We start from the raw sequence: 13728 nt of genomic DNA on the forward strand, positions 1-13728 counted from the left end.
TTGGGAGGCAGAGCCAATCAGATCTCTGAGTTCAAGGATATCCTGGACTACAGAGTGAGTTTCTGGAAAGCCAAAAGGCTCAGAAACAAACAAAAATTAAAATTAAAATCCCAGCACCAATATGGCAACTCACAACTATCTGTAATTTCTTTTCTTAATATAATTTTTTTATTTATTACAATTTATTCACTTTGTATCCCAGCTGTAGCTCCACCTCATCCCATCTTAATCCCACCCTCCCTCCTCTCCTCCCATGCCTCTTCCCCAGCAGTCCACTGATGGTAGAGGACCTCCTCCCCTTCCATCTGACCCTACCCTATCAGGTCTCATGAGGACTGTCTTTCATAGTCTTCCTCTGTGGCCTGGTCAGGCTGCTCCCCCCTCTGGGGGAGGTGATCAAAGAGCCAGCCACTGAGTTCCTGTCAGAGACAGCCCTTGTTCCCTTTATTAGGGAGCCCAATTGGAGACTGAGTGGCCACCAGCTACCTCTGTGCAGGGGTTCAAGGTTATCTTCATGACTAGTCCTTGGTTGAAGTTTCGGACTTGGAAAATATCTCTAGGCCATCTTTTTGTTGTTGTTGTTCTGTTGTTCTTGTGGAGCTCCAGGCCCTTCAAGGTCTTTGTAGCTCCCCACTTTTTTTCCCTAAGATTCCCTGCACTCTGCCCAAAGTTTGGCTATGAGTCTCAACATCTGCTTTAATATCCTGCTGGGTAGAGTCTTTTAGAGGCCCTCTGGAGTAAGCTCCTTCTTGATCCTTATTTTCACCTTCTTCTGATGTCTATCCCATTTGCTTTTCTGAATGAAGATTGTCCATCTTACCCAGCATCCTCCTTCTTGCTTAGCTTCTTTAGGTGTACAGATTTTAGTATGATTATCCCATATTACATGTCTAATATCCACTTATAAGACAGACATGGAGTATATACCATGTGTGTCTTTTTGCTTCCAGGATAGCTCACTCAGGATAATCTTTTCTAGTTCTCACCATTTGCCTGCAAATTTCATGATTTCCTTGTTTTTAATTGCTGAGTAGTATTCCATTGTGTAAATGTACCACAATTTCTGTACCCATTCCTGAATTGAGGGACATCTGGGTTATTTACAGATTCTGGCTATTACAAATAAAGCTGCTACGAACATGGTTATGCAAATATCAGAATGGCTAAGATCAAGAACTCAAGTGACAACACATGCTGGAGAGGTTGTGGAGAAACAGGAACCCTCCTCCATTGCTGGTGGGAATGCAAACTTGTACAACCACTTTGGAAATCAATCTGGCGCTTTCTCAGACAATTATGAATAGTGCTACCTCAAGATCCAGGTATACCACTCCTAGGCATATATCCAAAAGATGTTCAACTATATATATAATTTCAGTTCCATGACATCTATACCCTTTTCTGGCCTCTGCTGTCAATGAACACATTGTGGTGTAAAAACATCTATGCAGGCAAAACATGCATAATAATAAAGTAAAGATAGAAATAAATGTTTAAAGAACAAAAGCTCCTGCCCCTAGAAGCATTGCAGATGTGGCTGCTGTGTCACATGTGTGTCAGGAGAGGAGACTATGACTATGCTCAGTGTTCTGATCTATGAACGTCTGGGTGATTAGTAGCCTAACATTCCCTGGGAGGGGGGCAGCGAGCCTGAGAATGACCTTCAGTCTGACACTTCACAGTCCCTGATGGCTCCCAGGACAGAGTAAGACAGAGAGTAGAAGAACCAACCCTGCCAGGGACTGAGGGACCTGGAAGGGAGTGATCCAGAGACAGACAACCCTAGCATGGAGCCACTCAGGCAGGCAGGTGAGGAGTGAGCCTGAGATGACCACCAGACTGGGCCATGAGGCACGGAACGGGAGCTGGACTGAGACAAACAACAGTTCATTGCCATGCAGGTCTGGGAGTGGGGCAGACCATGCCTGAGATGACTCCTGCCCGGTGCCATAATACACAAGCAGGCCATAACACTGCTGGGTCACTCCTAAATTGTCCCCAGACACTCAAAGATCCTGGGCACCTCCAAGAGGAACAAGTAAGTGGTAGGGAAATGGAAGAGAAAGAGAAACAGAAGACTGTGGGCACAACAAAGAGAGGCAGAACTGGAGACTTGACGGTAGTGAGGAATAGCCTGATGTGAGTGGCCAATGATACCACCTGGGGCCATGGTAGGGTCCTGGAATATTGTGCCACCAGGGGTCCACATCTATGGTACTAACGTAGCAGGGGTCTGCTACCACCAAGGTCAGGCAAACCTTCTTGGCCTGGGATTCTGTGTAGGGACATGTTGATGTCTGAGGGCTGTGCAGAACTGGCCTCACCTCTCACCTGGGCATCCTGGGAGATCTGATCCCTGAAGCATGAGAGTGGGAGAGCTGATCCTACCCCAGCTAGCTGCAGTCCTTGTGAGAGCAGCCCTGCATATTGCTGGAGTTATGGGTGAGCTGGTTCTACCATTCATCTCCTGTGCAGTGGTATGTACTAGGGAGAGATACCCTCCTCCTACCTCACCCCTCACCCCCTGCAGCTGGTGGGAGCTCTGGCCCCAGTGTCATGGGCAAGCTGGCCCTGAAGCTGTGAGCATGGGAGAGCTGGCCCCACCATTTGTCTTCCTCGCAGTGACATGGGCAAGGGAGAGATGGCCCCTTCTCTTGCCCTTTGCCACCTAGGGCAGGCAGAAGAGCTGGCCCCAGATCATCAGAGCAGGAGAGCTGGCCTAGCCCTTCACTGCCTCAACACTCAGACAAACAGGCCCCTAATCGTTCCGTTCCTGGGCAGCACTGCAGAGATGACCCTGGATATGGAGGTGGCGGTACTCAGGAAAGTGGGCCCTGCCACTCTTCTTCCATGCAGTGGCATGGACTGGGGAAAGATACCTTTCTCCCCTTGTCACCTGCAGCAGGTGGGAGACCTGGCCCTTTCTCTCACCACCTTCAGCATTCGGGAAAGCAGGCCCTGTAACTCACCTGAGCAGTGCAACAGAGCTGACCCTGGTGGCAGGGCGTGGGTGAGCCAGCCCCAAAGGTGTGAGTGTGGGAGAGCTGGCTTGCCACATGTCTGCTGTGTGGCGACATGGGTGTGGAAGAGATGCCCAATCACCATTTTGCCCCTTCCCACCTATGGTAAGCTGGCCCCAGGTCATCAGAGAGCTGCCTCCGCTCCTGCAGTGCTTGGGAGAGCCAGCCCTGTACCTCGCCTGGGCAGCATAGTAATGCTGGCCCATGGATGTGGAGGCTGCTGGTGAGCCAGCCCCAAGGGTGTAAGCGTGGGAAAGCCAGCCCTAACTCTTGTCTGATACGTGGCAGTGTTAGTGAGAGCAAGATCCTCTCTCCTCCCTTTTGCCCTTGCCACCTGCAGCATGCGGGAGATGTTGGTGCTATATTTTAATGGGGTTTCTTACGCTTCCACCTCCCTTCCACCAACCCCACCACCCCAACACTAGGTAGGAGAGAATGTAGGTTAGTGGGGAGTAGTTTTCCTTAGGTACCTCCAGCTTTTTAGGGTTGTCAGGTTTTTTGGGGCAATAGCAACTTCAGTCATCAGGATATCTAGCAGGCAAACCAGAAAATAGCAAACATAGTAATTGTTAGCAGAAGCAGCTTTCTGTCTCCTCGAAGCTATCTGTCTCTGTCTCTGTCTCTCTCTCTCTCTCAGAGTGTGTCCTTCCTCTCCCTGGCCTCTGGTCTTTATGCCCTCTCAGAGTCCTCAGAATTAAACTAAAGTGCAGCTGGCAAAGATTACACCCCTCTCCGAGCCGCAGGAGGCAATTATCAGCTGTGGACAAACTAAAAGCAGTCCCATATTCTATACTTAGGATTCAAACAAAAAAAATAGCATAACTGGATTGCTTAAAGAAATGCAAACTTTCCCTAAAGGAAGAGCTGGCCCTGGACAGGGTCAGGTAAGCTAGCCCCCAGTTCATGAGCACAGGAGAGCCAGCTGTACCCCTTGTCTGCTGTGAGGAGAATTGGACTAGGGAGAGATGCGCTCCTCCCCTCCCTGGTCCCTTGCCATCTATGGCAGTCAGGGGAGCTGGCCGTGAGAGTGGGAGCTGTCCTTGTGCCTCACTGGCTGCAGACCCTGAACCTGCCCCAGGCAGCAGGGAAGAGCTTGCTCTGGTTGCAGGCTTGCTAGTGAGCTAGCCTGAGGGCACTAGAGCAGGAGAGCCATCCAGCTGACCAGCAGAGATACCTCTAAGGCCCAGATCCAGGCCTTTGAATTGGCGTACCCCAACATCTACCCCATAGATGAGCTACTGGAGTACATGAAGGGCCTGGTCCTACAGAATCAAAAACTACAGGATCTCCAAGACACATGGCAACAATGGGATATCTGAGAGGAGTCCCGTATTGATAGAGTAGCAGAAGCCACAGGCCTAGTACCAGACCAACAAGTTATTGTAATGAACATTTGCAAGCAAAGAAATGTGGAGAAAAGAGTATACCCTGGGACAGACTACAGCTTCCACAATGAATTCTCTCTCTCTCTCTCTCTCTCTCTCCCTCCCTCTCTCTTTCGTGGAGGAAGTTGAAAAGTTGGTGGGTGGGGAGAGGGAGCTGGGTAAGAATGGGGCACATGATGTGAAATCCACAGAACAATGGAAAACTGAAAAGAAAGAAAGACAGAAGCTGGGCATGGTGTCACACACCTTTAATCTTAGGGTTCAGGAAACAAAGGCAGGTAGATCTCGGTGAGCTTAAGGTCAGCCCGGGCAACATAGCAGATTCTACGCCATATACAATTATACCCTATTTTAGACAGACAAACAAACAAGGAAACAAACAAATCAGATATATCTCAAATAAATAACAATGTTCCTTAAGACCAGGGGAAAACAAGAACAAGCCAGACCCTAACATCAGTAGAAGAAAAGAAATAATTAAATCAGTGAAGAAATTAATAAAATTAAAACGAATAAGGACACAAACACAAAGAATCAATGAAACAGTAACTTCTATGAAAAACTAAACGATTTGGCAAATCTTAGCCAAGTTAACCAAAAGAGAGAAAACCAAGATTAACAATATTAGCAATGAAAGGAATACATTATAATAGATTTCAATGAAATTCAGAAAACCATTAAGACATATCTTGAAAACTTATATTCTACTATAATTAAAAATCTAAAAATAAATGAGTGGAGATATATAGAGAGATATATGTAGATATATAGATATATAGATGATGGATAGATAGATAGATAGATAGATAGATAGATATGACCTACCTAGACTAAATGAAGGTGAGATCAAATTTAAACAGATTTATAACAAGCAATAAGACGGTAGTAGTAATATAAAAAATGTTTTCAATTTAAAAAGTTCATGTATGGGGACTGGAGAGAGGACTCAGCAGTTAAGAGTGCTTTGCGAAAGTCTTCCAGATGACCCAAGTTCTAGTCCCGATCCCACATTAGGTTGGGGGATAAGATGCTCTTTTCTTGTTTCCACAGGCACTCCAGAGGGTCATGAGAATGGGAGAACAGGAGACCTGACCCCACCTGTAGCCTAGCACACACACTGTATACACTCACCAACACTCACACAGGCACCCATTTTATTTTAAACAAATCTAAAACAAAAGTCCACGTGCAAATGAGTACATTGCTGAATTCTATCAAAAATTTAAAGAACTAACAATTCTTCTTAGAGATCAAACTTCCTGCTGAACATTATTACAAAAATTATCAATAAAATCTTTGCAAACCAAATTTAAAAACACATCAAAAAGATCATTTGCCATGATCAAGTCGACCTCGTTTCAGAGATGGAGAAATGGCTCACGATACACAAAACAGTAAATGTAATATATAACACACATGGGCACAATGCAGAGATTACATGATCACCTCCATAAGCACAGAAAAATCTCCTAAGAGCATACAACAATCCTTCCCAGTAAAGGCCCCAAGGAAGCTAGGAAAAGAAGGAACAGATTTCATCACAATAACAACTATAAATGGCAAACTGTAGCCTACACTATGGTAAATGGGGGGAAAAATCAAAATATTTCCACCTGGAAAGAGTATTTACTACATCTACTCTTATTCAAAAATAGTGCTTGAAATCTTAGTTATAGAAATAAGGTCAGAGAAGGAAATGATATAAAATAAGCGAAATATCAGAGATTCCTCAATTACAAATGACATGATCATATATGTAAGAGCCACTAAAGATGTCACCAGAAAACTTAGACCTGATACTTCTAGCAAAGTGGCAGGATAAAAAATTAACACGCAAAGTCATTAGCCTTCCTATAAACAAATAACACACATAAAGAAGAGTTATGACAAGAGATAATCATTATAAAAATGATTTAAATCAGTCTCAGAAAGACAAATATCACAAACATTCTTTGATTTGTAGTTCCTACATTTTTGTATGGATTACACCATGTAAGCAGGGAGATAAAGGGTGCCAGCAGTAGGGGACTTGAAAGTTGGGAGGGAAGAGCACTAAGAGCAGGAAGGAGGGAGAAAAAGGGAAACAGGTGGTTGGAGGAATAGGCTCAAGGTACACTTGTATGGAGAGTGTACTTCTATCACTCACTACCATGTGAAATTAGCATCATTAACTAAAATTAAATATCTGAAGGGGGAGAATTCTGTACGGAAGACTTGCTATAGGAAGCCTTATTTTGTGAGGACATTAAAATATATTGTGTTTTAGTATATCCACTTGAGGCAAAAGTGTAAGAAAATAAATGTAGCTTTATTGGTTGCGTCAAAGACAATTCTTCATTTGTTGTAAAGTGAGAGTCTGCTGCAAACCAAATGAACAAGTAAGCACCCTGACATACACTTTCCTACTCACTTGCTCACAGGCCTTCGAGAGAATGTAAGAAGTTCAGGCTGCCTGCAGAAGCAGAGAGTGCAGTGTGCAGTGTTTACACAGGCTTCCATTCATTTCTTTGTCAGACTTTCGATTTCATAAACCAATAGTATAGTTTCTTTCTGTATTGCTACCAGAGATAAACTTTAAACATTCTTCTTCACAGAAGGGGGAAGGAAGATGAAATCCAAAGATACTGATCCAAAGCAGTCAATCACCTGAATAGTACAGGTCTCTACTGCACTGTGCTACTTTGTGCAGTTTTTTCCCTTACCATTGCCTATTTATTGGCTACTTAATGTATGAAGAATATTGTTTTTTGTGTACAACATTATTTCATATATTTGTTTATAATGATGTATTCTTTTGTAGTTTTGATCGAATATTAGTTCTCTTAGAAATTTAAAATTGTCATTTTTATTATTTGATTTCTTCTCACTTTCCTAATGAGAAAACACTGACTTTAAAAGTTTAGGTTTTGATACCCTGAAGGGCAGAGTCTTTCAGAGGCCCTCTGTGGTGGGCTCCTGTCTGTTCCCTGTTTTCTACCTCTTCTGATGTCCATCCTCTTTGCCTTTCTGAATGGGGACTGAGCATCATAGCCAGAGTCGTCCTTCATGATTAGTTTCTTTAGGTGCACAGATTTTTAGTGTGTTTATCCCATATTATATGTCTAATATCCACTTATGAGTGAGTATATACCTTGTGTGTCTTTTGGCTTCTGGGATACCTCACTACCCTGCAGGATATCAAAGCAGATGCTGAGACTTCTAGCCAAACTTTGGGCAGAGTGCAGGGAATCTTATGAAAGAAGTGGGAGATAAAAAGACCTGGAGAGGACAGGAGGTCCACAAGGAGAGCTACAGAACCAGAAATCTGGGCCCAGGGGTCTTTTCTGAGACTGATACTCCGACCAAGGACCATGCATGGAGATAACCTAGAACCCCTGCTCAGGTGAACACATGGCAGCTCAGTGTCCAAGTAGGTACCTTAGTAAGGGGAACAGGGGTTGTCTCTGACATGAACTGATTGGCCTGCTCTTTGATCACCTCCCCCTGAGGGGGAGCAGCCTTACCAGATCACAGTGGAAGACAATGCAACCAGTCCTGATGAGACCTGATAGGCTAGGGTCAGAGGGAAAAAAGGAGAGAGGATGGGAGTGGGAGGAGATGAGGGAGGGGGCTACGAAGTGAATAATTTGTAATTAATAAAAAAACAAAACAAAACAAAAAAGTGTTTTCACAGTCTTCTTCCTCCAAATGACTTAATTTCTTTTCTGTATTGCATCCCAAAGCAGGTGGGGATTGGAAGCGAAATAGTTTCACACTATGTCTTTTGGATCCTGTGAAAGCCCTTCAATTAGCCTGAACATTAGAACTCAATGAAGTTAATACACAGGAGGTTCTCAGGCCTTTATTTACTGAATGAGCAGGCTAAAACTTCTCTGCCTTGTAGCCACTGATATATTCCATACCATTCTCTACTGTGGAGATGAGCTCTCTTCTTAGAAGGCTGTTGGGACATTACTTTCTAGATGTCATCTTCCACCTCCCAGACATAAAAACCAAAATGTCTTCCATCACTGTCAATAGAACAAGGAAAAATTCAAGTTACTCTCTATTGAGAATAAGCTCCTCTGAGGGAAGATGGAGAGATTGCCTTGCTGGGTCAAAGGAAACATTCATAGTTAGGAGTTCCTATCCTAGAGCAAAAATAAATAAATAAATAAATAAATAAATAAATAAATAAATAAATAAATAAATAAATAAATAAATATAAAAAAAGATTTGGAAACTACTCGAGTTTCATAGTCAATACAGAGCACTTAAATAGATCACTCTGTGAAAATTAACCTGGCAATTGAGTCCTCGCAACATGTTTGTTATCTTAAGATGTAACTAGTTTTTTCTCTTTTGGGGCAAAAGGGAAGGGATCATATTAAGTCACCAGAAATAAAACTATGTCAGTTTTTATTTCATTTTTTGTTCTCTTCACAACCTAATTCATAGGGAACCCAGTGTTATTCCAGGTCTGAATCAAGAGGTTTTAACCCCAAAATCTACATAATATTTAGCATTGCAAAGGCGATATGAAACTCATATTTTTATTTATTTTGGTGATGCAGTTGTTGAAAAGTATACATCTATGGAATGTGAAAAGCAATCTCTGAAAATGTGCCACTGTTGTCCAAACTATTACATCCCCATTTGCTAATTTCACATGATATTTGGAGAACTAGAAAAATATGTGTGTGTGTGATGAGAGAGCTGAGGGAATAGGTATACTTATCATACTGTATTAGAATCACATTCTCCGCTCTAATGATCTTCACATAAGCAATATATTACATAAACTTTTCCAAGTTTAGAGATTCTAATATATTGATGAACTCATGCAAGTTACCAACAGCTTGGTATGCTATCTATAGGGAAGTAGAGGAGGCTGGGATATGGGTTAAATGAAATACAAAGAGACACTGCAACCCTCTGCACAGAGCAGAAATTCAATCGATACTGTCAGGGCAATTGTTGTCACTAACCATAAGCATGGGATGTTATACTCAGTATGCTCATTGATAATTAAGCAAAGATCAAAGATGATGTTTTAGAATTCAGAGACTATGAGGCCAAAGCAATCTAATGTGGAATCTTGGTTTCACTGTATGAAGTCTTTTTGATCAGCTAACTTTAATAGTAACAACAATAACAACAAAACCCTTAATATTTCAGTTTGTTAGAGTCCCCAAAGCATTTCTCATTCTATTTCAACCTTGTGTGGGAACCCAGGCTGTCAACGGTGCCCTTATATAAGTCTTCCCCCTATCCTGCTTTTAGTAATGCTAGGGACCACACCCAGGCCCTTGAATATGCCAGGCAAATGCTCTACCACTAGGCTGTATGTAGAGGAATTTTATTCCAGGACATGGCTGCTCTGGCAAGTGATCTTATCCAAAGACCATCTAGGTCTATGTTATCCAGCTGGAATATAGACATGCCTTTAATCTAGGAGACAATAGGCAAGCAGATCTGAGTTCAAGGCCAATGTTTCAGATAAAGAAAAGCTTATGTCCAGGCATGGTGGTACATGCCTTTAATCTCAAACAATGAAGATAAAGTTAGTTTGTAGAAGGAAGCACCCATGTTAGAAAGTGACATCTAATTGGGTGGCAAAAAAAGGTTGACAAGTCAGAGAAAGATTTGACAGAACACAATATGCCCAACTCTTATGAGCAGAGGAAAGGGAAGCTACTTAAGAGCCAATACAGAGAGGAGACAGTTTTACCTGGACCATAATAGGGAGACAGGTTGCAGAGAGAGAATAGATTAGATGCAAGTGAAGACAAAGCAAGCCAGAGAATGAGAAGGAGTCAGGAGATTAGAGCAGACTGCTTGAGTTAGTTTGAGGCCAACCATAGAAATTCAGAGGCCAAGAGAAAAGCCAGATTGAATAAGTCAGCTATGAGAGGAGTTTGAGCCAGAACAGCTGAGTTGAACCAGCCAGCCCAGAGCCCAGAAAGAACAAGAAAGGGTGTGATATTCTGAAGTAAGTCTCGGATGCTGAAAAGATTCTAGGCCTAGGTTAGATTTTATGGAGGCTAGAGGCTAGAGTCAGCTAACCTAGAGACTAGGCCTAGGTTAGCTGACAGAGGCTGTAATCCTCCGAAACAATTGAAATAGGAGAAGAAAAGTTCCTTTTACAGCTGTAGCCCCAATGTCTATGAAGAAATTATAGTCATCATCACTTAGTGTTAGGAAATAAGAGAGAGGTTAAATTATATAAACACACGGCTACTCCTGGAGCAAGAGGGAAGGGTCATTCTAAAGAGTGGATAGTCAGCACCACAGCCTGGACCTTTACATGCTCATGGAGGCATTTGGAAAGATGCATTTATTGAGAGAATTCAAAGTATGATATCCTGACCTGCTCAGGTTATCTACAAACTCTACTAGAATTCTCATAACAACTAGCTACAGTGAATGTTCAGTATTGTGTTCTATTTCATAGATGAAAAGGACATCCAGGTGTTCAAAAATATACAATTCAGGACGTAAAGTACTAAGTATTTGACTATGTTTGCCTTCTCCCATACACCTTGTAATTGCACAATGGCTTCTTTTTGGCGGTTGCTTCCCATTGTTTTAGCATGTAGGAAGAACGGTAGGAACAAAGCTGTGGCTGCAGATGGTGTGACTAGCTTGCCGGGTTCCCACTCTGGCGATTTCTAGTTTTTCTTTAATAAATTCCTCTCTCAGGCTTGGAGGGGCCTCTACTAAAAGCTCCCTTTCTTCCCAAGTTTTGTACTGCTGCCTCTTTTATAGATGGCAAACTATTCCTTTCTAAATTTCCCCTCTTCTAGATATTAAATACACCCCTCACATGTTTCCACACACTCCCAGCCTTTTTGGCAAGTCTTTATAGTAAACAGATGGACTCTCTGTGTTGCTGGGAGACCACTTCATATGAAGAAACCAGCCCAAAGGGAGGAGAAGGAAGGGCTGCACAGGGTGACAGATACGAGCGATCCCCTCTTCCCCTCCCGACTTCCTCTGTGCTTTCTACGACACCCTTCGTAATTCAGTTCTGGCTTACTGCCTGCAAGCTGAACAACACTGAGCAAGCAGCTCGCCTCCCCTCAATAAGCTCCAGTTTCCTCATCTCAAGACAGAGAATAATAATGCTATTGCCCCGTGAGTATTTTGGTGAATGTTTAATGAAATAATGTTTAAGCTCTTAGCAAGGTCTTTTCTTGGTTGACAGAACTAAGCTGCTGTTTATTATAGTGAGCAAGGTTGACCTATGAAGGGGTGAGAGTGAGTTGCTTCTCATTAAGTTCTAAGCAGAATTTGACCAGGTTGGAGTGGAAACTCCGTTTTTTAGCTATCATTCTGAGGAGGTTCATCTAGGGGATTGGCACGTAGTTAAAGGAGACAGTATAGGCTTGAAATGTCCTTTAGGTTTAACATACCTTAAGTCCTTGGCGTTTTCTACTTTTAAAATGGGCGCATTTGCTATGGACCTCACAGGTGGCCATGAAGATTACCTACCTGGTACTTTGTCCAAGAACCAAGAGCAATTGATTGCAGTTCTGTTCACTCTTTCTTCCCCCTCTACCCCCCACTCCTTCCTCTTGCTTTCTTTTCCCTTCTCCAGCCCTCCCTTTCTCCCACCACCCTTGATGCTCTTCAGGCTACACCCCAATTTCCTCCCTAGCTCCTGCTTGCTAGAGGGGAAGAAGCAATGTACAGTCTGGGGCGGGACCCCAGAGTCTGAAACCAGCCACTTCATGATGGCTTTGCTTAGTGACTGGAATGATGATTTCTTTGTCATAGGGAAGTCACCAGGGTGAACGCACGTCTCCCCTGACATTGGGTGTTCTCTTCTTGCCGGAAGCCCCTTCCTGCAGCCGGCAGCCTTTTTGCTGAGGACGTTAGCCCATTGTTGCCAGCCAACAGCCCAAAGTTTCCCCGGAGCCTGGAGCAGTTCGTGCGCCAGCGCCCGAGATCTGGACCAATGTGCGCGGCTTGTGCCTAGCCCACCCGGACGCCCTCCCCCGTGGAGCCTGCGGCTGGCCAATGACAGCCTGGCCCTCGTGTCTTGGCTTTCTCCCCTCCCCTGTTGCTGCTCCCTAGCCCACTCTGCCCCGCCCACCCCTCTCCAGCTCCACAAGCCTCCCGCAAAGCTAGCTCCAGGAGCGCACAGCACAGCAGAGTCTCTGCGAGCTGTGCCGGCAGCCTGCGCTCCCCGCCCCGGTCCTGGATCAGCTGCTTGCGGCCTGAAGTGGCTTCTGACCCTGGAGACCATAGTTCAGAGGAACTACATCCCCGAAGGGAACCAGTGCGGGAGAAGACATAGCAAGGGCGAGCCATGGACCCCGTGAGCCAGGTAGAACTGAACAGGACAAGCAGGGCGGCTGGCCTAGGGTTCGGGAACACAGGGGACCTGGATCCCTAGACAGGTGTCTCCAACCCTCCGCTCATACTTTTGCTTTCTCTCCCATGTCTCGTTCATTCGTAGCTGGCCTCAGCGGGCACCTTCCGGGCACTGAAGGAACCCCTTGCCTTCCTGCGAGCCCTGGAGTTGGTGAGTAGCTGAAAGGCAGCAGGCTGGGCTGCCAGGTAGAAAGAGGTCAAGCAGAGAGCTCTCTGCTCGGTTGTGTCCACAGCTTGGGGTTCAGCCTCCTTCAGTCATGCCTGCTTCCGAGGCGCGGTTCCGGGGCTGCTAGGTAGGGTCTAGGTCACCCTAAGATTCCAGGGGAAATGTGGATGCGTTTGTGCAGGAGGTTGAATCACCTCGTTGGCAGCTTGCTAGCCAGCAGGGTCTGGTGGGGGAAGCAGGGGAGGTGGAAAGGAGAGCAAGAAGCTTCCATGGAGTTCTGGCCTCTCCGGGACTGTTGTAAGCTGGAGACCAGGCTTAGGGACCCAGGAACCGAGATGGCAAGCTGGGAGGACTTATCCAAGCTGGAAAAGTTGGTCAGCACTGGAACAGCTTCTGTTTGGTACCACACTTCTCAGCTCTGAGAGCCACTGCTGGGCTGGAAGCTCCAGCTAGGCAGGTACTCCAGGAGGCTTTAGAGAAAAGATAGTATATGGAGGAGGACTTCCCTATTATCATTTCTTTCCCGTGACTACTCCTCGTGGACTCTTCTTGATTTTCCCAGATGTATCCTTAAAAGCTTTCTCTGGGGTTGTGAACTTACGTCGCTCCTCTGGTTTGTTTCTGTTTTAAAGATGCCACCTCAAGAGTTCTGTGGCAATCTGCCTGCAGACAGAAGCAAGGCACGAGGCCTCATGGAACAGTGCCAGTGCTCTTGGCTGGAATGATAGCTATCAGGAGCGAAGTCTGCCGGTCACACATTTCCTCTTGCTAGGAGCTCTGCTAGGCTAGAGAAGCCATC

At 44.8% G+C, this 13728-nt stretch overlaps 1 protein-coding gene and 1 pseudogene across 1 annotated transcript in view; both read left to right on the forward strand.

The window, feature by feature from the left end:
* The first annotated feature begins 1514 nt into the window (after window positions 1-1514).
* LOC129670630 (small nucleolar RNA SNORA17) lies at window positions 1515-1628 on the forward strand (annotated as a pseudogene).
* A 10598-nt stretch (window positions 1629-12226) lies between these two features.
* The window catches only part of Synpr (synaptoporin), a 334857-nt gene continuing 333355 nt past the window's right edge, over window positions 12227-13728 (forward strand). The window contains exons 1-2 of the mRNA XM_055599191.1: window positions 12227-12716; window positions 12849-12914. Of these exons, the coding sequence (XP_055455166.1) occupies window positions 12699-12716; window positions 12849-12914 (84 nt within the window). The 5' untranslated portion in view covers window positions 12227-12698. The remainder of the gene's footprint in view (window positions 12717-12848; window positions 12915-13728) is intronic.

This window comes from Psammomys obesus, unplaced genomic scaffold, assembly GCF_907164565.1.
Source record: "Psammomys obesus unplaced genomic scaffold, mPsaObe1.curated_primary_1811, whole genome shotgun sequence".
In the NCBI taxonomy this organism is placed as follows: domain Eukaryota; kingdom Metazoa; phylum Chordata; class Mammalia; order Rodentia; family Muridae; genus Psammomys; species Psammomys obesus.